Consider the following 22,019-nt stretch of genomic DNA (forward strand, 5'->3'; position numbering starts at 1 on the left):
GAAGGGAACTCAGATGTATATTTCTCCCAACGGGAAATATTCTATCCTGCCTTTTAAAAAATATTTCCCAAAACATTTCTTTCCTTTGGGCTGGGGCTGGGAGCTTCCTACAAGAGGCTGAATGGCTAAGAGAACTAGGACTAGGTTTAGCCTAATATAAGGGAAGGCTTGGGGTGACATGATAGCCAATACTTGACAGGCAGTCAGTAGATTCAACCGGGAAATAAGGAGAAATTTCCTGACAGCAATAACGATTGGTGGAACAGCTTGTCTCCTGGAGTCATGGATGCGCCATTGCTGGAGGCTTTTGAGAAAAGACTTATCAACCATTTGTCCAGGATTAGTTTCCTGCCTTGAGCAGTAGGTTGGACTAGAACCGTGATGGCGAACCTATGGCAGAGCCATTTGTGCTGGCACATAAGCCACAGGTAAACTTACCTCACTGTGCATGCACGTGCCTCACAGCTGAATTTTTGGCTGATTTGAGGTCTTTTTCGGCCTCCCAGAGGCTTGAAAAAAAAAAACCTGCAGGCTTTGCAAGGATGAATAATAGGCCCGTTTTGTCACTTCCTGTAATACCGGGCCAAAAGTTATGTGCACGCACATTGCCGTGAGCATGCAAGTGCGCGCACATAACTTTTCGCACAGCAGCCCCAAAAGGTTAGCCACCACTGGACTAGAAGATCTCCAAGGTCCCTCCCAACCTTAATGAGTCTATGCTTCCTTGAAAATAGAAGGATGGATACATTCAAAAGTTGTCCAAAGCAGTTGGATTGAGAAGATTTTGGATTGGGGGGTGTGGGGGGAAATAATTTACTTCTTCCTGTCCTCCATGGAAAATGGTTCATCACTCATGGCATGAGCCGTTGCATTGCAAGCAGGATCCTCCAGGGGACGCCCTCTGCCCAAGGAAGGTAACGTCAGGCGCTTCCCCATTGGACCACTGGAGAGCGAACGTCACAGCTGGCTTTCCAGAGGCGTGTCAGCACAAACATTGACCGCTCTAGGATGCCGCACTCACTCGCTTTAACCCTTGGAACCCTGCAGGAGGAGGAGAGGCTGTAGAAGAAGTCTGGCTGGGGGTAATTCAGACGTGCTCCGGGTTGGGGGGGGTGTCTTTCCATGCAAAGGGAGGCAGAGGAGGGAGAGAGTCGTGCACGGGCGGCCCTCCTCCAGAAAACTTCATTCTATGTTTCTCTGTGAGAAATACAGAATTGTAAAATGCATAATTAACAAAGTAGGAGGTATTCTACAGAAGAAAAGACATAGAGAAAGTAAGACTGGTGGGATTTTTCTGGGGAATGGTGGGGGCGGGACTTTGATTACCTTCTGAGGCATCCTGACTTGGATCTTTTTGACAGGAATATTGGCAGGAGAAGAAAAAAAGAAAACATGAACTGGATACTTGTTCAACATAAGCCAAAAAACGTCTTTTTTACATCGTGGAACCAAAACTAGATGCAAGTGTGGCCTTACCAAGGCATTATAAAGTGGTATTAACATTTCATGTGATCTTGATTCGATTCCTTTGTTTATGCTGAAAAAAAATTACAATTGGACTTTCCCTTTTTTCACAAAAATGGGCCCCTTATATCTCATAAAATAATCCACACAGAAGAGAAGCCATATAAATGTTTGGAATGTGGAAAGAGCTGCAGAACAAGCAGTCAACTTACTTTCCATAAAATAAACCACCTAGGGGGAAAGCCCTCTAAATACCTGGAGTATGGAAAGAGCTTTACTAAAAGTAATCAACTAGCCCCACCTAACTGGATGCACACAGGAGAGAAGCCATTTCAATGCATGGAGTATGGGAAGGCCTTTATTCGGAACAGCCATTTTACTTCCCATAAAAGGATCCACGCAGGAGAGAAGCTATATAAATACGTGAAGTGTGGAGAGACTTTTACTCAGAGCAACCATTTAAGTTCCCATAAAAGGATCCACACAGGAGAGAAGCCACATCAATGTGTGGAATGTGGAAAGAGTTTTACCACAATTAGCTCTCTTACTTGCCATGCAAGGATCCACAGTGGGGAAAAGCCCTATAAATGCATGGAGTGTGGGGAAAAACTTATTCAGAGCCATTATCTCCTTTCTCATCAAAGGAAACACACAGGGGAAAAGCCCTATAAATGTACGGAGTGTGAAAAGTGCTTTGGTCAAAGCAGTTCCTTTATTTCCCATAAAAAGATCCACACAGGGGAAAAGCCGTTTAAATGCATGGACTGTGGAAAGGCCTTTCTTCAGAACCATTAACTTATTTCCCACAAAAGGATCCACACTGGGGAGAAGCCATATAAATGCAGAGTGTGTGAAAAATCCTTTGTTCAGAGCAGTCATCTTACTTCCCATAATAGGGTCCACACAGGAGAAAAGCCGCATCAGTGCGTCGAATGTGGAAAGAGTTTTAGCACAATTAACTCTCTTACTTGCCATAAAAGGATTCACATGGGGGAGAAACCCTTTAAATGCATGGAGTGTGGAAAGGGCTTCTCTGAAAATCGGTCCTTTGTGAGACATAAAAGAATTCCACACAGTGGAGAAGCTGTATAAATGTGTGAAGTGTGTTAAGAGCTCCAAGGGGAGAAATGGCCTAATTTTTCATATCCATTTGATGAGAATCCATGTAAATTCTAGATTTAATTGCTTGATTCTATGTATACTGAACTAGGAAAGAAAGATTTTACTGTCCCTCACAACTGACAGCTTCAGAGAGATGATTTTACCAATAGAAAAAAATGGTTCTGAGGTAAAAATTTCTGGAGCATTTTGCATCTGTTTTTTTTTCCCCCTCAGTATTTCTTTTTCTCCAGCATACAGGTAGTCCTCAATTTATGACCACAATTGGGCCCAATTGTTTATGTTACTGAGAAATTTGTGAGTTTTACCCCATTTTATGAGTTTTTTGCCACATTGGTTCAGTAAATCACTGCAGTCGTTAAATTATTCACATGGTTGTTAAGAGAATCTGGTTTCTTCAGAAGGCTGCAAGAAGGGATCATGTGGCCTCGGGACACTGCAAACCATCATAAATATGTTTTAAATAATGGGATTTTTAAGGTTCAACTGTCATTTTACAGGGTCGAGAATTGCACATGTCAGAAGATTGTTTTGTCTTGTTTACATTCTAGCTTCAATTGCATGTCAATTCCAAGAAAAATGAGCCCATATAGGCATTTCAAATTCTGGACTCTGAATTTATGAAGTTGTGTTTTTTTTTAAAAAAAAGTGAGCTTCTATTACCCAGTTATTTGTCCTTCCCACTTGATCTTTGTCAGGGGTCGGATTCTACCAGTTCCGACTGGTTCGGGCGAACCCTTTGCTCCGAAGATCAGTTGGCAGTGAACCGGTTCACTTCGACAAGCATGTAGGCCCACCCGCCCTGTGCTTTATTCCCTTTTGTGAGAGCACAGTTGATTCACATGGCAGAGTGGTTTGCTGTTTCTCAGCTGTGCCTATGTGCAGAGCGCACATTTGGCGCGATCTCCAAACTGGTTATAACTGGTGGAATCTCACTCCAGATCTTGGTTCTGCGATGGATATGAAGAGGCAAACATTTAACAGGTGATTCTTTCCCTGGTGGGAAAAGCAGCGGAATCTTTTTAAGACAAAGGTTTATCTTAGTCTTTCTTCCATTATGGCAAACAAGCAGATAGAAATTCAGTAACTTCCCATAGTATAAACCTTCCATCTTTTTACAATTGTTTTCCACTTCATTCTTGAATACACTCACATTTTATCTGTCCTCACAAAAAGAAATGGTGCAGCAGAGATATAGTGGGATCTGAAACAATATAATCCAAAGGGAACTCAAAGTGAAATTGAATTGTCCCACTGAGTATCTGATATGCATTAAAAGTGACAGTTAAAAGGGTATGTGCTTTGAATCCTTCCTTCCCTTCCCTTTCCTTCCCTTTCCCTTCCTTTCCTTCCTGTCTCAGGAATATTCAGGAGACTGAAGCCCACTCCAGTGTGCTGATACTGCAGATGATCAAGCAAGAAGGAAGACATTTAGAAATCAGTGGGGACCCAAACAAAAATCTATGAAATTAAGAAAAACTACTTCAGAAAAGTGCTTCAGTTCTTCCTGATCAAACACACAATGAGAATAGGAGCTTCTTGTGGGATGTGAAGATACCAAAAAATAATCCAACTCGGTTCCACTATAAAGAACTGAGACCTGAATCAACCAGTATGACTGCATAGGTCAAAGGCCTCTCATGATGCGAGAGAATAACATAGGTATCAATAGAGAATGAAGAAAGAACTTTAGGAGGAAGAGTTCCTCTGTCACAAAAGAAGCCAGAATGACGAGAACTCCCCAAAATTCATGTGCAAAAGATTTTTCAAGCATCAAGACCCCTTTTGGCTTTCTGTGCTGTGATGAGAGCTAAGAAAAAAAAATGTTTAAATAAAATTAAATATCAATGATGTGATTACTTTCTAGGCATGTATTAAAACCCCTTTTCTCTTTGGTTGCATCAAGAATTACTAATGCATGAAATTACTAATATTTGGAGGACTTTGGGTAGGGGACAAATTTTTGGGTTTCAGAGACTCTTGAGTTGAAGCTGTGGAAGTAAATCTGGTCCGGATTTCAAGCTTCTGTCAGGATTCCGGCAGTTACTCCAATTAAATCATGAGTCTTGAGCCACACTCCCAAAACTTCAAAGGATTTATTAGAAGTCAACATGTTGGCATGACCTGGGCGTAGCCGACTCTGAGATACGTAATTCATTGTTACCCTTGAGCCTGCTTTTCACCACCACCCCTCTGGATGTATCAATTCATATTCTCCATATTTTCATAAAACATTTTCTGTACACATTTTATAGCTGTCAGCTACTTGAAGAGGTTTATTTTTCAGAAATTCAAAGTCTCTTGAAGGCAGACTATAAAATAGGGAAAGCTCTAGTAACAATATATATAACATTCTAAATCAGTCTCTTAACTGTTTTTCTTTATTTTTAGCATTCTTATTGCCCTGGAAAAAAGAATTAATTAAATCAAGCAATGATTGAATTTCTTCCTTTATAATTAAGTTTATGTAGTGTAAATTACATTCTTTGTATTTGGTTGTGTGGTATTTTACAATTTAAAACAACACAATTCTTATGTTTGGGTGAGTTTAAAGGATTTGGAGGGCAGTAAATAACTTTCTGGAGATCTGGGTCAGTTAATTTATAATTACCTAAACACCCTAAACAATATTTCTAACAAGAATTATAAAATTTATAAATTCTTGCCATCAAGCTCTTTATTCATACAGTATAACAGATAACAGATAATCAGAGTTGGAAGGGACCTTGTAGGTCATCTAGTCCACCCCCCCACCCAAGCGGGAGACCCTACACTGTATCTCACAAATGGCAGTCCAATCTCTTCTTGAAAGTCTCAAGTGATGATGCTCCCACAACTTCCGAAGGCAACTTCTGTTCCATTGGTTGATGGTTCTCATTGTCAGAAAGTTTCTCCTTATTTCCAGGTTAAGTCTCTCCTTGTTCAGTTTCCATTTTTCCTTGTCTGGCCTACAGGACCTTTAGAAAATAGATTGACCCCTTCCTCCCTATGGCAGGAAATGTTTCCAGTTTTGTGTGCGTTATTGTCAAGTTTTTCATTAGAGAAATAGAAATCGGATTGACAATCATAAAAAAATTAAAAACAATTACAAGAAAGCTGGATACATAAAGAAATGGGCTGGAGAAAAATAAAACAGAACTCCACTCTTTTTAAATTGCTTTTTAACCACAATTCCTCTTCTATTTTAACTGCTAATTGTAGCTCGATCTCAGTCTCTTTTTTAAGCCCTCCATATGCAAAGGAATTTCTTCAAACCAGTGGTATCCCTCTCTCCTTCTCCCCCTCCCCCTCCCTCGGCTAGAACAAAATGTGTACTTTCCCAATCATTTTATCACCATTATTTTATAATAAAGAGGGTTAGGATCTGGCCCGAAGGACTGACCCGTGGAGCTTCTGCCAGCAAAAAGGGAGCTGGCAGAGGGCTACAGGAGGCTGTCGCAGCTGAAAACAGAACTTGGGAGAATTTTCCTCTGGCAGAGTACTCGGGCCACTGTTGAACTGGCCACACCCATTCCACAACCCCGCCCCCCAGGTCAAGCACAACCCTGATATGGGCCTCCATGAAACCGAGTTTCTGCCTTGTATCATCCTGGTCAAAGAGATGTCCAGTCTATTTTTGAAAACCTGCAGTGATGGAGCACCCACAATTCCAGGGAACAAGCTGTTTCATTGATTATTCTGTCAGGAAATTTCTCCTTCTAGGTCGGATTGTCTTTAACGAGCTTCCGCTCTTTACTTCTTGTCCTTCCCTCGGGGGCTCAGTCCCCTCTTCTCTGTGACAGCCCCTCAAATACTGGAGGGCAGTTATTCCACCCCATAATCCTTGTTGACAGGCTAGACATACCTAGCTCTCTCAACCATTCATCATACAATTTAGCTTCCAGACCAGTTGATCCATATTGCTATCTTGATGATTCCTTCTCACAGCAACTGCTTGATTCTTTGGAAGATGAGGTGCAACTTGGCCACCCTGCACTCTGTTCTGGATCAAAGAAAAACCTTTGAATATCCACGGTTGTAACAGTCGCCATCAATAAGTTAAAATGAGACCATACAATGCCCTAAAGAGCCCAACATCAAGCCAGGATCCTTGCTTCCTGCTCAGTAGTCTTTGAGATTAAATTAGAACTCCCAGATTTGGGATATTAAACTCTGGCACATTAACACAAGATACAAAATAAATAAATAAATCCTAAATTATTGCTGCCATCTAGAAATGACTTACATCTTTTATCCCAGATATAGCATTCTTCTTGAAATGTATTTGAATATAAGTAGCATTCTTCTTTTCAGACCCATTTCTATATCCTGAGTGTCACTGACTTAATTTTTCCTCTTTGCATTAATGTGCAGTGTAGCTTCATTTGTATAGAACAGGTGTGTCAAACTGGCGGCCCTTGGGCAAGGTGCATCACGCGCAGGCCACGCCCACCCCAGCTCCGTGAAGGGAAAAAACACTGCAATATGTCACATGATGGCAATGTGACATGGCGAGTTTGACATCTGTGGTATAGAACATCCAGGCAAACATTTTAGCAAAATGTTTATTACTATGACCACTGTGAGTAGCATACAGCATATATACCCAGTGCCTGTAAACTAAACAAAAGAAACCCTTTAATTCCAATAAAAGCACCAGAATATCAGTTACATTAAGAAACTGCCAAAGAAACATTAAAACATCTCAACCCTCTCTCATGAAGAAATAATCCTTTTGCAGTTGGAATCTGAAGTAACAACATAAATGAGTGTTCGTTGAAAAAGTCCATTCCATGTTAGGACTGAAATTCTCATGCATGATTTTCTTCTGTCCATCACATGATGGCTAGCGAAGGACTTAAATCAGAATCAGAACAGAGTTGGAAGGGACCTTGGAGGTCTTCTAGTCCAGCCCTCTCCTAGACTTTGACAACTGACACAAATGTCTCAGTATTTTAGGACAATATTCCTTCATATGAATTCTTTGCACTTAGTTCAAATTATCTCCCCGTTCCGCTTATATAGACTTTTTGGTGGACTCATAGATGAGAAATTTAACTCAAAACTCTTCCCCTGCTTCAGGCAGTTACTTCTTTTTCAAGTGGGTCCTTCTGTGTGAAGTAAGGTTACTGCTAGTTTTGAATGTCTTCCCACACACCTTGCATTTGTAGGGTTCCTCCCCTGTGTGGTTCCTGTTGTGATAACGAAGCGCACTCCTGCAGCGAAAACACTTTCCGCATTCCGTGCATTTAAATGGCTTTGCTATTAAGTGGATCCTTTTATGGGAGATTAGGTCACATCTCTGACTAAAACTTTTTCTACATTCTGTACATTTATGGGGTTTCTCTTTTGCATGGATCCTTATGTGGAAAGAAAGCTTGCTGCTCGTGATGAAGCTTTTCCCGCACTTGCCGCATTTATATGGCTTTTCCCCCGTGTGAGTTCTTTCATGGTAAGTCAGGCTGCTTTTCCATTTAAAACGTTTCCCACACGCCGTGCATTGATGTGGTTTATCTGTCCTGTGGACTCTTCTGTGAGAAGAAAGCTGAGCGACGTTTTTCCCACAGTCCAGGCATTTATACGGTTTTTCCCCCGTATGAATCCTTCTGTGGATAATGAGGTAACTATTTTGACTAAATTTCTTTCCGCACTCCGTACATTTAAATGGCTTTTCCCCAGTGTGAGTTCTGTGATGACAAGTAAGAGCAGCGCTGTTGTTAAAGCTCTTTCCGCACTCCATGCATTTATATGGTTTCTCCACTCTGTGCTTCTTTTCATGATGCACAAGCGATCCTGTTTCGGAGAAATTCATCCCGCACTCCATGCATTCAAACATTTTCTCTCCAGTATGGGTTCTTTTGTGGGATACAAGGGAGCTGCTTTTCTGGAATCCTTTCCCGCATTCCACACATGTGTATGGTTTCTCTCCCTTATGGCTCCTTTTATGAGAAATCAGGGAGGCCCTCTGACTGAAACTTACTCCACACAGCGTGCATTTGTGCTTTTTTTCGTTTGAGTGAATTCTTCTGTGCATATTAAGGGTGCTGCTTGTACTGAAGCTCTTTCTGCACTCCCTGCATTGATATGGTTTCTCTCCCGTGTGGATCCTTTTATGGGAAATCAGGGAATGTTTCCATCGGAAGCTTTTCCCACACACTGGGCATTTATATGGTTTCTCTTCTGTATGGATCCTTTTATGAGACCTAAGGGAACAATTCTGACTGAAGCTCTTTCCACACTCCAGGCATTTATATGGCTTCTCTCCCGTGTGGATCCTTTGATGGGAAGTAAGGTCACAGCGCCTCCGGAAAGTCTTACCGCATTCTGTGCATTCATAGGGCTTCTCCCCGCTGTGGATCCTTCTGTGATAATTAAGGTGACTACTCTGAGCAAAATTCTTTCCACATTCCATGCATTTATAAGGTTTTTCCCCATTGTGGATTCTTTTGTGAGAAGTAAGGTGGCTTTTTTGACCAAAGGTCTTCCCACACTCCAAACACTGGTATGGTTTCTCCCCTGCGTGCATCCTTTTGTGGGAAGTAAAATAACTGCTCCATTTGAAGAGTTTCCCACACTCCAGGCATTTATATGGCTTTTCCCCTGCTCTTCTTCTTGCAGCTAAAGAAACAGGTTTTCTGTTATGTTTTCCATTGTTCAGCACTTCACCACCTTCTCCTTTAGTATAAGTTCTGCGATTTTTATTCACAACTGTGTCTTTGAATACTTCCTTTCTTTTCCCTAATGTCTTTTCTTTTCTCCTTCCTTTCCAAGATTGTTGTTGAATCTGAATACGGTGGGGATTGAATTTTTTCCTCCCCTGTTTTTTTGACTTGTTTTTCTTCCTTTTTTTGACTGGTTTTTCTCTTTCTTTAAGTCTTTCTTCCTTTTTCTGATTGATCTCTTGAAATAGTTCCTTGCAACCTTCATTCTCCTGCTCATGAGCTCCTTGGGAAGAAAAGAGAGAAGAAAAATTGAATGAAGCTAATTGAATGAAGGGGAAAGAAAATGAATCAAATTAATGTAAATGAATTCTCCCCAAGGTTTTGTTGACTTACTAAAATAAGAAATAATTTAAAAAAAAAACCACTGATGCAACATTTATTCATTGTGGACACCTGATGGGATTATTACAATTTCAGGAATATAAAGATGAATGATCAATATGCAGATGTAGTTTCTGTTTACGGAACCCCTTCAAAAGTCAATTTCTGTTAAATAGCAAACCAATTCAAGTAAATCGTTTCTATTTTCTGTGGTACATAGGACAGGCAGGCAGCTTCTTGTCCTACACAAGAAGTCACTATTAAGGTTAGAGGTCAGATCGCTGAATCCATAATCTAAAACAGGGGTCTTCAAACTTGACAGCTTTAAGACTTGTGGACTTCAACTCCCAGAATTCCTCCTCCAGTCATGTTAGCTCAGGAATTCTGGGAATTGAAGCCTACAAGTCTTAAACTTGCCAAGTTTGAAGACCCTTGATCTAAAATGAATCACTGAGAAACTAAAAATATATATTTTTGAAGGGGAACACCTGAAGAAAGAGATACCAAGTAACAGCATGATGGATTTAAGGAAGTAGCTGCAAATTTCTTCCCTTGTTTGGAGCAGAAGAAGATAGGATTAACTCCTTCTTGTATATAGGAGATGAGACCTGGTTGGGGAGAAATGTTTTGACTGAATTTGACTACCTTCTAAATGTTTGCAGGCCAAGCAGGCAACTCTTACCCAAAGAGGCCACATTCTGAGAATTCTCCAGCATGACTTCCTCGTGGAGGGCTTTTTGGTGGGCATCCATCTGACACCACTCGTCCTCAGAAAAATACACCGCCACCTCCTCGAAGGACACAAGGCCCTGAACAAGGAAACAAATTTCCCTATTAACAGACAACGATGGATTTAGAAGTTCAAAAATCACATAAGGGGCAATGAGTGAATGATAAGGATGTAAAGCTTTATATAGGAAAATGGGCCATGTTCACAGGTTTTCACTGAAGGTACGGTTGGAACAAGTTTAATTTACATGGCAGAATTTTCCATTCAGTAAAAGTTAACTTCTGAATCTATTGGCAGTTAGACCTCAACACACACAGCTGTAATGGGGGGGGGGGGAGGTTTCCTTCCTAACATGTTGGCTAGTACGAATGAAGGCGAATATATGTGTCCCGGGGTAATGTTGCAGATGTTTTGTCTTCCGAGCTTTAGGACTTGTGCTGCAGCCCATTCTCAGGGAATTTTACCAGAATGTTCTACGAGAAAGAAGTTCACCAAGGATGGGCTCCAGCACAAGTCCGAAGCTCAGGAGACAAAAGTTCTGATTCTGATGACCGACCCAGATTGGATGTTAGCTAATGTCCAATGTATCCCTACAACTGATGGAACAGCATCACAAATGTGCTGGAGAATTTATATTAGGATCTGCGTGAAGGCCATTAACCTGAGAATGAGCAATTTCTGCTCTTCAGATTATAGGGAATGTTTTTGTGGTGTGAACTTCCAAGCCCACGATTCTTCTGATTAACTTCAGTGGATCCTTTCTGAAAGTCTCATAAAATATTTCTATTCCATTTACTATGTAACCTACCTCCTAAAGAACTATTAAATTGCAGATTCTACTTTACACTGTTCTTCAAACCAGAGGCTTTTTTCCCCCTCCTCAGACTAGATTTCAAATGATGCCTTATTTTCAAATGTAAATGTTATTTATTGGTTTGGAAATGTAATGTATGTTTTGTTCAATTCTGAACTGAAGAAGCTCCTTGGATGAGAAGCGAAATGTTTTCAAGGGGAAAAAAAAACCCAAGTAAGCCCAGTTGCCCTTTGGAAAAGTACCTTTGGAATATGGTTTCCTGCATCTTCTGAGATTTGTTCTGCTACCTGAGCTGGAGCTTCAACCACGCCTTCAGTTTCACCAGAACAAGATGGCTGTACGAATACAAATGAGATGCCTCTGTTCCCTGTGAAGGAGACAATGGTGATAAAAGAATAATTTTTAAGAACCTAACAAATATGGAAAGGTAATTCTATCCATGGGGAGCCAGAACATTCACTGTGTCAGCATGCCAACTAACCAACTCCAAACCAAGAGACTCCGAAACATGAATTTCCTCAAAGTTCCATTTTATTAGAGTTGTCCTATTGGCACATCTGGGAAAACCCAAATCTGTGAGTTCCGGGTTTTCCCTTCCCAAAATAAAATCAAAGATCCATCCCCTGCACCCATCACATGGCCCAATCAAATCATTCATCCCAACTGGAGACATCCCTCCTGTCACTCCTCTCCAGGTGCAGGGAAATATGTCCTTGACTCTCTAAGAAAGAATGTTGTTATGTTTAAACCTCTACCTCACTATGAGATCCTCCCTCCCAAATTCCCAGGGCACTGAATGTGGCAGCCTCGAAGCTTCCATGTAAAATTGGCTTCCAAGGCTGCTTAGAAGGACCTTTCTCTTACCTCCTGAGGCGTCCTGATAGGGATCTTTTTTGGAGAATTGCTCGAAAAGCAGCTCCTCAGAGGGATCTTCTATCTCCAGATCTTCAGGAACGACAGCTGAGGGGGACTCCTGCTGCTGAAACCGAAGGAAGGAGAAAAGAAAATAGAAGAAAGGAAAAAAGGATGAATGGACCAACAGAGATGAAGTAATGGATATTTCTCAATCCACAGTCCTGCAGTCCCTTATATCCATCAGTGGAAGTGGAAACTAAGAAGGGAACGATGTCAGCGCTCTAGCAATCCTCCATTCCAATCAGTAACTCCGAGACAAACATATCTCAAAAGTACCTTTATTAGAATAGCACCTGGCACATCTGTGGAACCCCCAATCTAAAAGTTTTCGGGCTTTCCAAATTTTCCCTAACTACAAATCCATTCCCCCTTGGTCATCATCAGATCACATGGTCCAATCATGATCCGTCCAAAAGTAAGATCCTTATTTCATCCTGAGCCATACTAAATGACCTTGAACTAACAGAAAGAATTTTATTTTGTCTTACTTAGAGCTGCTTAATTGAAATCACTCCCCTTTCACTTTCTCAGGCTATGTGGCAGCATGGAATATGGCTTCCAAAGCTGGCAAACACTTTCCCCAAATGGAAAGGACTGAAATCTGCCACAAGAGTTTATTTATTTATTACATTTTTAAAAATTACCCATCAACTGAAGTTTTTGTGGCAGTTTACAGTAGAAGAAAGGTGTTCTTAATGTTGAAATGCCAGAAATCCCCATGCCATGGCTGAGTTGCTACGCAAATTGCTCGCAACCATACAACAATGGGAGGGGGAGGGAAGCATTGGAATGCAAGTGTGTCATCTGGAAGCCGGAGATAGTTCCACCCCCAAGGTCACCAACTCTGAGAATGTCCGAGGCAAACAGATTGTTCTCAAAACAACCCAGGTTCAGCTGATTGGTGGGCAAAGGACCATGTGACTCCAGAGTGACAATAAAGTTCTTCTAAGTCTATGGTAGGACCAGGGAAGAAAAAGGGGAATTTATCTGACGCTTTTGCGCACGAAATGTTAGAACTGGCTTTTCCACTTCTGTACCCACTTCCGGTTTTTCAGCAGAGTATACGCTTGGAGGGAAAAAAAATGTCCCAGGAGTTTCTTTTTTGGGCTACCATACTGGGATGGTTGACACCCTATGATTGAAACCTAGAAAACTGATGGCAGAAAAAGACCTACTGTAACATGGAGTCTGCCCTATTTATTAAATTTATATATTTTTTTGTCAGATGACAGACATGCGCTTATCTCATTCCCAAGCATGTTTAATATGGAAACTGATTCCTCAGCATGTTCAACCATGGAAACAGATCAAGGAGAGATTCAACCTAGAAATAAGGAGGAATTTTCTGACAGAACAATCAACTCATGGAACAGAAGTTGCCTTCGCAAGTTGTGGGAGCTTCATCACTGGAGGCTTTCAAGAAGAGACTGGACTGCCATCTGTCAGAAAAGGTGTAGGGTCTCCTGCTTGGGCGGGGGGTGGGGTTGGACTAGATGACTACAAGATCCCTTCCAACTCTGTTAATCTGTTAAACCAGGGGTCCCCAACCACCGGGCCACGGTCCCAGTCCCGTGGAACATTTCCTACCAGGCCACCGGTTTGCTGGGCACCGCCATCTTCTTTGACGAGAAAGTATTTCCGGGTGAGCTTTTCTGGTTGGAAAGCGGCGTTTGCATCCTGAAGGAATCCTCACGCCTTAGTTTCATCGAAGCGGGGGGGCTTCGAACGAAACTAAGGCGCGAGGATTCTTTCAGCACCCAAGGCAAGGCGAGCCGAGCGACCGTCCCGAAGCGAAGCCCATCGACAAAGGTACAAAGGAGGAGTTGAAGGTGGCGGGGAGAAGCGGGGGACAGCTGGCTGGCTGGTTGCTTGGCTCGCCTTGCCTTGTCATGCGTGCTGATGCCGGTACCGGGCCGCGGATCATTTTGTGATGCCGATACCGGGCCGCGGATCATTTTGTGATGCCGATACCGGGCCGTGGCACAAAAAAGGTTGGGGGCCACTATGTTAAACTATAGTATTAAATGAACTATAGTATTACGGTATATATTGTTTCTTCTATTTGGGACCGTTCTAAGACCTAAGAAGGTATCTACCTGCAGATTTTCCTGTTGCTTCCCTTTGGCCTGGCTCATGAGGAAGCCTTCAGCCAGGGCCACTGCCTGGGAGCTGGTCTCTGCTCCACACTCCCGCACCCAGCTTTTCATTTCGGGGGGCAGGAGGGTCAGAAAATACTTTAGGACCACGAGGTCCAGCATCTGTGCCTTTGTGTTCCTTTCTGGCTGCAGCCATTTGTGGTAAAGTTGGTGGAATCGGTTGCGAAGTCCTCGGGGTCCCTCAGCCTCCAGGTATTGGAAGCTCCTGAAGTCCCAGGACTGAACTCCTGAACGGAGGATGGTTTCCTCCTCCAGGACCTTCTGCCTAGCGCTTGCCCAGATCTCCTCACAGCTCCCAAGCTGAACAGCAGAAGGACCTTTTCCAGTTGCCTCAGTTGCTAAAGGGGGCCTCTCCATCTTCCTCTGCTCTCCAACACAGCTTTAAATGGGGCCGCGGATCTTTTCACGCTCCTTGTTTGCGAGATATTTTTGTGTCTAGGCAAGGAGGCAAGATGCTTCCGCCCTATAGATCTGCAACAGAAAAGCAGAGAGAACGTAACAAGTAACATTTTAACAACTCCCTGCAAAATGTCGAACTAAGGATTCTTTTGAGCTGGCAAAGGGACTGCATAATTTGGCAGTTCGAATCTCACGAGGCTCAAAATTGATTCAGCCTTCCACCCTTCTTAAGGTGGGTAAAATGAGGACCCAGAGTGTTGGGGGCAACATGCTGACTCTGTAAACTGCTTAGAGAGGGCTATAAAGCACCATGAAGCGGTGTGTCAGTCTAAGTGCTATTGCTATTAGGAAGATGTATGTGAGTTCATCTCTTGATGTTTTTATCTGCTGTGTTTGTTATGATGGATGATTTTAATATTTTTCTCAATGTTTTTATGTCGTAAAGGCTACTGGATAGGAGATGGGCAGAAAATGAATTCCATAAATAAATTAAATAAATAGCAATAGCATATGAGGACAATAAACCAGTGGAACAGCCTACCTTCAGAAATTGCGGGTGCTCCATCACTGGATGTTTTAAAGAAGAGACTGGACAGTCACTTACCTGAACTGGTATAGGTTCTCCTGCATGAGGCAAGGACTGGACTACATGACCTCCAAGGTCCCTTCCAGCTCTCTCCCCTCCCCTCCTCTCTATTCTAGTCACTATTCTATTCTTGTTTCTATTCTCTTTCCTAGATTCTATTCTATTCTTATCCTATATTCTATTCTCTTTTCTATTCTATTCTCTAGTCTCCTTTCTAGTGTCTAGTTTCTATTCTATTATTACCCTATCTTCTATTCTATTCTATTTCTATTCTATTCCTATATTTTATTTTCTATTCTATTCTAGTTTCTATTCTATTTCTGTTCCTATCGTATATTCTCTTTTCTAGATTCTACTCTATTCCTATCTATATTCCATTCTCTTTTCTAGTCTGTTCTCTAGTCTCTTTTCTAGTTTCTAGTCTATTCCTACGTTGTATTCTCTTTTCTAGTCTATTCTTTAGTCTTTTTTTCTAGTTTCTATTCTCTCTTCTAGTTTCTATTCTATTCCTGTCCTATTTTTTTCTATTCTCTAGTCTCTTTTCCGTTCTCTAGTTTTCCTATCCTCTATTCCATTTCTATTCTATTCCTATCCTATATTCTGTTCTCTTTTCTATTCTTTAGTCTCTCTTCTAGTTTCTATTCCATTTCTATTCTATTCCTATCCTATATTCTGTTCTCTTTTCTAGTATATTCTCTAGTCTCTTTTCTAGATTCTATTCTATTCTATTCTCTTTTTAGTCTATTCTCTAGTCTCTTTTCTAGTTTCTAGTTTCTTTTCTGGTTTCTAGTCTATTCCTATATTCTATTCTCTTTTCTAGTCTATTATCTAGTTTTTTTTCCTATTCTCTCTTCTCGTTTCTATTGTATTTCTCTTCTATTCCTATCCCATATTCTCTAGTCCTTTTTCTTTTCTCTAGTCTTTTTTCTATCCTTTATTCTATTCCTATCCCGTATTTTACTCTGCAATCTTTTTTTGTATCCTCTATTCTGGATTCTATTCCATTTCAATCCTCTTTCTATCCCATCCAATTCCATCCTTCTATTTTGGCTACCTGGCTTCTCCCCTGCATTTTGCTTGAATGCAGTCAGCTGCAACTCCTCCTCCGCTGCAAAACATCCAGTCCTCCTGCTGGATTTCTGCGACGCAACTTTCTTCTCTCCCCACCTAGGCTTTTCCCAAGCATGCAAAGGGGCGGCAGGGGAAGATGGGGCCCCGGGGCTTCTTCCACCTCCTTCCCTCTCCCCCTTCCCCAGGACTCAGCACTTTGGAGGGAGAGATTGCACGCCTCCCTCCATGTCTCCAGCTCCACGGGAAACCCGCCCCCCGCGAGAAAAAAAAATACTCCCCCCACTCACTGAACAGGTTCCCGTCCGCACCTCCTCCGTCCTCGCAAAACTTTCCCCGCGGCCGCATCGCCTCCTGCGGAACAAAAGCGGTTAAAACGAGCGAGGCTAGAGTCGTAGAGGGGCCACGCTTTGGTCGACGTCGCTCCGTCTGGGTTGGGCATGCGTGCGCCGTTGTCCGGCAGCAAAGATGGAGGAGGAGGAGGAGGGGGCGGGCAGCCTCCGAGCGTCAAGAGTGGAGGGAGCATGCGTCAACGATCGGACAAAAAGCGCCCGGCGGCGGACTTGGACAGGAAATGACGTCACTAGGAAAGGCCGTCGCCGGGTGGAGCTTTCCCGGAAGAGTCCGAATGGGAATGAATGGGAGTCTTTCTGATGTGGGGGACTAGATTAGAAGATGGGCGGGGTAAACCCCCTGATGGAAAAATACAAACTATTAAAAAAGAAAACCAGACCTAACAAAAGAGGAAGTGAACTTCCATTATAGATAAAAGATCATTATATCTCTACAGAAATCCACCAAACCAAGGATGAAAACCTCCTAAGATCCATATGGGTCAATATAAAAGGGAAAATTGCTATAGGGGTATACAACAAGCCACCTACCAAGCAGAAAAAATAGACGAACATTTTGCTAAACAATTAAGAAATGTATGTAGGAAACATACCACAGTAGTAATGGGATTGCTAATTGTACCCTATGACTATCATTAAGTGTTGTACCTTACGATTCTTGACTCTTGATGAATGTATCTTTTCTTTTATGGACATTGAGAGCATTTGCACCAAGACAAATTCCTTGTGTGTCCAATCACACTTGGCCAATAAAGAACTATTCTATTCTATTCTATTCTATTCTATTCTATTCTATTCTGTTCTATTCTATTCTATTCTATTCTCAATTGCCATGTTCCTTTTCACATAGAAACAATATCTGCCATATGCAACTTGAAGTTGGCAATAGTACCCTCCCTCCTTGTCTCTGTCTGTCTCTCTCTTTTTTTAATTCTCTCTCCCTCCCCGCCCTCATGGAATTAAAAAATATCTCTTGGAATTACCGGCCAGTTAGTCTTATGGCAAAAATATCTGCTACATTCCTTTTAAATAAACTTGAGATTGGGGAGAAGAAAAGTGCATTCCTTGCAGAAAAACCAAAAGGTTTTAGGCAGAGTTAAAGGTTATATAAATTTGTATAATAAATAACACATAAATTAATGATTTAATTTGACTTAAGATTTCTCTTCAAATTCCTAATCACAATATGTGTCAGTCAGTAAATGGAGAAATTTTAAGGAGGAAATTGATTGCCCTTAATTTAGAATTCAGACTATTGTCCCTGATCTAAGCCCTTGTTTGAGGCTGGGGTTGGAGCTCAATGGAGCCCTGAGAACAAGGATCTATTACTTGGGGGAGGGGAAATGTGCATATTTGAACCCTTGTTATTCAGTCTAGATATGAATGACTTACCAGGAGTAATGTAGTGCGCATGTCTAAGGTGCTAAATACATGTTGGAACACGCTGATTTACACTGATAAAACAATACTCTTATCATTCTTGTATATTGGATTGTGTAGGCTGTTAAGAAGACTTGGCTTATTTATTTTATTTATTTATTGGAATTTGTCAAACAAAAATGAGAACAAGAATAAGAGAATAAAAATACAGTGACAGGGATGATAGGCACGTCAGTGCACTTATGCACGCCCCCTCTACTGACCACTTAACTATGAAGTAAGGTCCACGGAAGTCAATTTGTGACTGAAATTCTGAAAATTTGTAACTGAGACAACTGAATCAGGCAGAGCATTCCAAACTTTGACAACTCTATTATAGAAATCGTATTTTTTACAGTCAAGTTTAGATCGATTTACATTGAGTTTTAAATGGTTGTTTGTGTGCATATTATTGAGATTAAAACAGACAAAGTCGGAAAACAGAAAAAGGCTTCTACTGACACAATAATTCTCTAATTATTAACAAATCAAAGTCTTTTGAAAAACAACATAATAACCATAGATCTCTATTTGGTGATGAGCCAATAGAGCAAGTAACCCTTTCTTTGCCTGAGATAGTTTTCTCTGAAAGTGGATGTTGCTTCCATGTCATCAAAGAAGCCAGAGAAAGTGAATTAACTGCTTAACCTTAAAAAAAAAAACCTTAAAAAATAGCTATCCAGCTTTCTTTTCATTTCTTTTATTTATTTCATTTATTAAAGTATATAATACCAAAGTTACTCCCAAGTCTCTGAGGTTTGGTACTTAAAATATATTGCTAGTAGAATAAACTCAATCACAGCATGTGAGAAGAATCTTAGTGGTGGATAAAAAGATTTCAGCTTCTGAGTTTGGAATTTATACAATTTTTTCTTTAAAATTGGGGCATATTATTATTGATTTAAATTTAAAGCTGTGGAAACTGAGCAAACCAAAATTCAGTCTGTTAGAAGAAAACAAAGCTTCAATTAAAGACATATTGGATTGTACAACTTATATTAAGATTTAACATGTCTATTATTGGAAGGTCCATTTTCCAAGAGAGAAATTAGTATCTTGGACTCCACATTGGGATCCATATATTAAAATACCATATTTCCTGTGCAGTCAGGATTTCAAACTTACGATATGTATATTATAATATAATATGGCTCCTTATTTGAGCAAAACATTTCATTTCAGATTGAAATATCTGATAAAATGTATGGGTTATATAGAAATGATTTACATTCTTTCTTCTTCTTATTTATACTTATATTATACTTAAATTTTTCTTGCATTGTTTTTTTATCGCAGACTTAGAAATGTTCCATTTTCTACATTATGCACTTTGATGTGACTTAATGGCTAATCAACAATAAATTATCGTAGTAAGTTCATGGGAACCAGGTTGTAGTCATTAAAAGCTAATAATTTGGGCTGGCTCTGACCCCCCAATATAATACAGCATTCTTCATTGCTTTTTCAGATCAGGATTGAAACTACTTCAGAGGTTCTGAGTGATAAAAGCCAATTCCCTTTTTTCCACCTGTTGCTCCCCAAAGAAGGGATCCAGTACCCAGCAATTGTCCAACTGCTCCTCTACTTCAGATGGATCCTGATTGACCTCTTTGCTTTAGACACAGAGAAGGGAGAGGATTTCAGGAGGACTTTCCCTCCTCTGCTTCTCAGGAAGGGAATTTGTGCGGTTATATCTCAACAATTCTCAACAACTGGACATATAGTGCCTCTCAGGGCTGCCCTCTGTAAGTGGAAACAAGTCAATGTCTTTGTTCACTTCATAAAACATGATTCCATTTCAGACAGAATTCTTCCTTTCCATTTAATAATTGAAGATTTGCCAGGACTCATTGAAAGGAAAGTCTGGATCATGACAGTCTTGGGTTTTAGGTTGATTAAAAAGGTCAATTTTTTGAAATATGTCCATAGTATTTGGAGATTTTCGTATGAGAAGAACAAAAGGCCCAAAGAGTATGCCTTTGAGCCCTAGTTCCTTATGGAACCCCAATTTCAAGATCATTATTTCCACTGTTCTTTTTCAAAACGTGCCTTTTCCATCAAAGGCCGGAAAAGATGCACCCAGAAAGCCCCACTGGAGACCCAGTGGAAATGGAACAGGATGCGGATCCCATATTCTAAACCAGGGGTGTCCAACCTTTCACCTTCCCTGGGCTACATTAGAAGATGAAAATTTGGTATGGGCCGCACATAAAATAAAGTAACAGTAACGATACCTGATCATCCAAAAAAACCATAGAAAACATAGTTAACATATTAAATTTATTTGGAAATGAAGTTAGTGAGATGTTTTTATTATTTATTATTAATTATTTATTAAAAATTATTTATTTTTTAGCACGGTTTTTTTTATCACAGTTTTTTTATCACGGTTTATTTTCTGGCCAAATTTTGCGTTGGGGGGGGGAGAAAGCTCGCCTGCCTCACGCCTACCTCTCCTCCTGCAAATGGCCCGGCTGGATGAGGCAGGACTGGAAGGCAGAAGCAGCAGCAGCGGCGGGGGCAGAAGCTTTCCCCTGCCACTGCTGCTGCCCCCGCCACCGCCGCCGCCGCTTCTTCCCCCGCCACCTCTTCTGCCCCCACTGCCACCCCTGCCGCCGTTGCCGCTTCTTCCCTCGCCACCACCGCCGCTTCTGCCCCCGCCGCGGGGGCAGCGGCGGCGGGGGAAGAAGTGGTGGCGGGGGCAGAAGCAGCGGCGGGGGAAGAAGCGGTGGCAGCGGCGGCGGGGGCAGCAGTGGTGGTGGGGGCAGAAGTGGCAGCGACGGTGGGGGCAGAAGTGGCAGTGGGGGCCGAAGCGGCAGCGGGGGCAGAAGCGGCGGCGGTGGTGGCAGCGGCAACAGCAGGAGGTGGCGCTCTTACGGCGCCTGCCGTTTCTTTTGCTGCTTGGCCTGGCGCTCGCCTTGCCCCGCCTTGCGCCTGCCTCTCCTCCTCCTCCTCGCTGGCTCTGGCACGAAGGTTGGGGTGGGCACTGGGCCGCATTACGAGGTGACCTGGGCCGCATGCGGCCCTTGGGCCGCAGGCTGGACAAGCCTGTTCTAAACTATTATATTCATAATAATATGGAATAATATTCCATATTATTCCAGTTTCATGAAGACCATGCCTTGAAGACCATGCCTTGAAGACTGCATATTCTTCCAGATGGAGGAAGAGAAGGAAGGAGTTCCAAGAGAGATTGGGGACTCCAAGGCTGCAGCCATGGCAGGTAAGCAGTATTGACAAGGATCCCTCGAACTTAGTCACTCTTTCAGAAGTAGATGCAGAAGAACCATCTGAAACTGTTTGTGATACAAATGGGCAAAAGTTTTAACCAATTTATTCACTCAGAGATAATGTTCCAGAGTGGGCATCATGACAGATATATTTGGATAATCCTATCTGTTAGATTTAGTGAACATTTGACATTACAGGCTTGATCTCTTGAAATGATATCAATATATTTAGATTTATCTAATTTCACATAAGTAAATCCACTGTGTAGGAATTTTGATATTAATCCAATGGACAGGAAAGTGTGGAAACATATTGTCTTGGATGACACTTGAACCAACATCCAGTGAGATGAGACAGCCAATTCATGGATGGAGAGATATTACTCAGTCATCCCGGCCTTAGTCAGCCCTTGGAAGGGAAGAGGCAAGTGTTGTGGCCTGCCAGCGGCCTGCAGAGCTGGCAGCAGTCAGACAGTGGGGAGGAATAGGGGCCCATCCTGGAGCATGGGGAAGGCTCGGACAAGGGATCTGCATTCGACACAGAGATGAGGCAAAGGCCATCTGGGAGTTATGTGCTGACTCCGGAGCCTCCAGAATCTGACATCAGTGAGGCAGAGGAACAGTGGGAGCCTGTTCCCAGTGCGCACTTGTGCAGAGCTGCCAGAAGGCAGGAACAATTAAGACAAAAGGGATTTCTTGAGAGTAAGGTGATTGGCCCCTCCCATAAGGAGTATGTTGGGAGTA

The 22,019-nt window shown here is 42.0% G+C and overlaps 2 protein-coding genes across 5 annotated transcripts in view; one reads left to right on the forward strand and one right to left on the reverse strand.

Moving 5' to 3' along the window:
* LOC113453957 (uncharacterized) overlaps positions 1 to 6,688 on the forward strand; it is a 29,209-nt gene extending 22,521 nt beyond the window's left edge. The window contains 2 exon segments of the mRNA XM_087927659.1: positions 1,586 to 2,752; positions 3,945 to 6,688. Of these exon segments, the coding sequence (XP_087783785.1) occupies positions 1,586 to 2,556 (971 nt within the window). The 3' untranslated portion in view covers positions 2,557 to 2,752; positions 3,945 to 6,688.
* Positions 6,689 to 7,110: 422 nt separating this feature from the next.
* On the reverse strand, positions 7,111 to 16,714 carry LOC113452469 (uncharacterized). 4 transcript variants are annotated; one of them, XM_087927797.1, is made up of 6 exons: positions 16,585 to 16,714; positions 14,161 to 14,691; positions 12,014 to 12,125; positions 11,392 to 11,516; positions 10,288 to 10,414; positions 7,111 to 9,507 (listed from the first exon to the last, which is right to left on the reverse strand). In XM_087927797.1, the coding sequence occupies exons 2-6, from the start codon at positions 14,575 to 14,577 to the stop codon at positions 7,649 to 7,651; spliced, it is 2,640 nt and encodes an 879-aa protein (XP_087783923.1). In that variant the 5' UTR covers positions 14,578 to 14,691; positions 16,585 to 16,714; the 3' UTR covers positions 7,111 to 7,648. The 4 variants fall into 4 exon arrangements, with proteins under 4 accessions (XP_087783923.1, XP_087783921.1, XP_087783922.1 ...); XM_087927795.1 differs by having other exon boundaries at positions 12,014 to 12,128; XM_087927796.1 differs by having other exon boundaries at positions 16,564 to 16,714.
* Between the last annotated feature and the right edge of the window lie 5,305 nt (positions 16,715 to 22,019).

The sequence above is a fragment of the Pseudonaja textilis genome, chromosome 2 (assembly GCF_049901715.1).
Source record: "Pseudonaja textilis isolate UNSWEBS1 chromosome 2, rPseTex1.2, whole genome shotgun sequence".
NCBI classification, from domain to species: domain Eukaryota; kingdom Metazoa; phylum Chordata; class Lepidosauria; order Squamata; family Elapidae; genus Pseudonaja; species Pseudonaja textilis.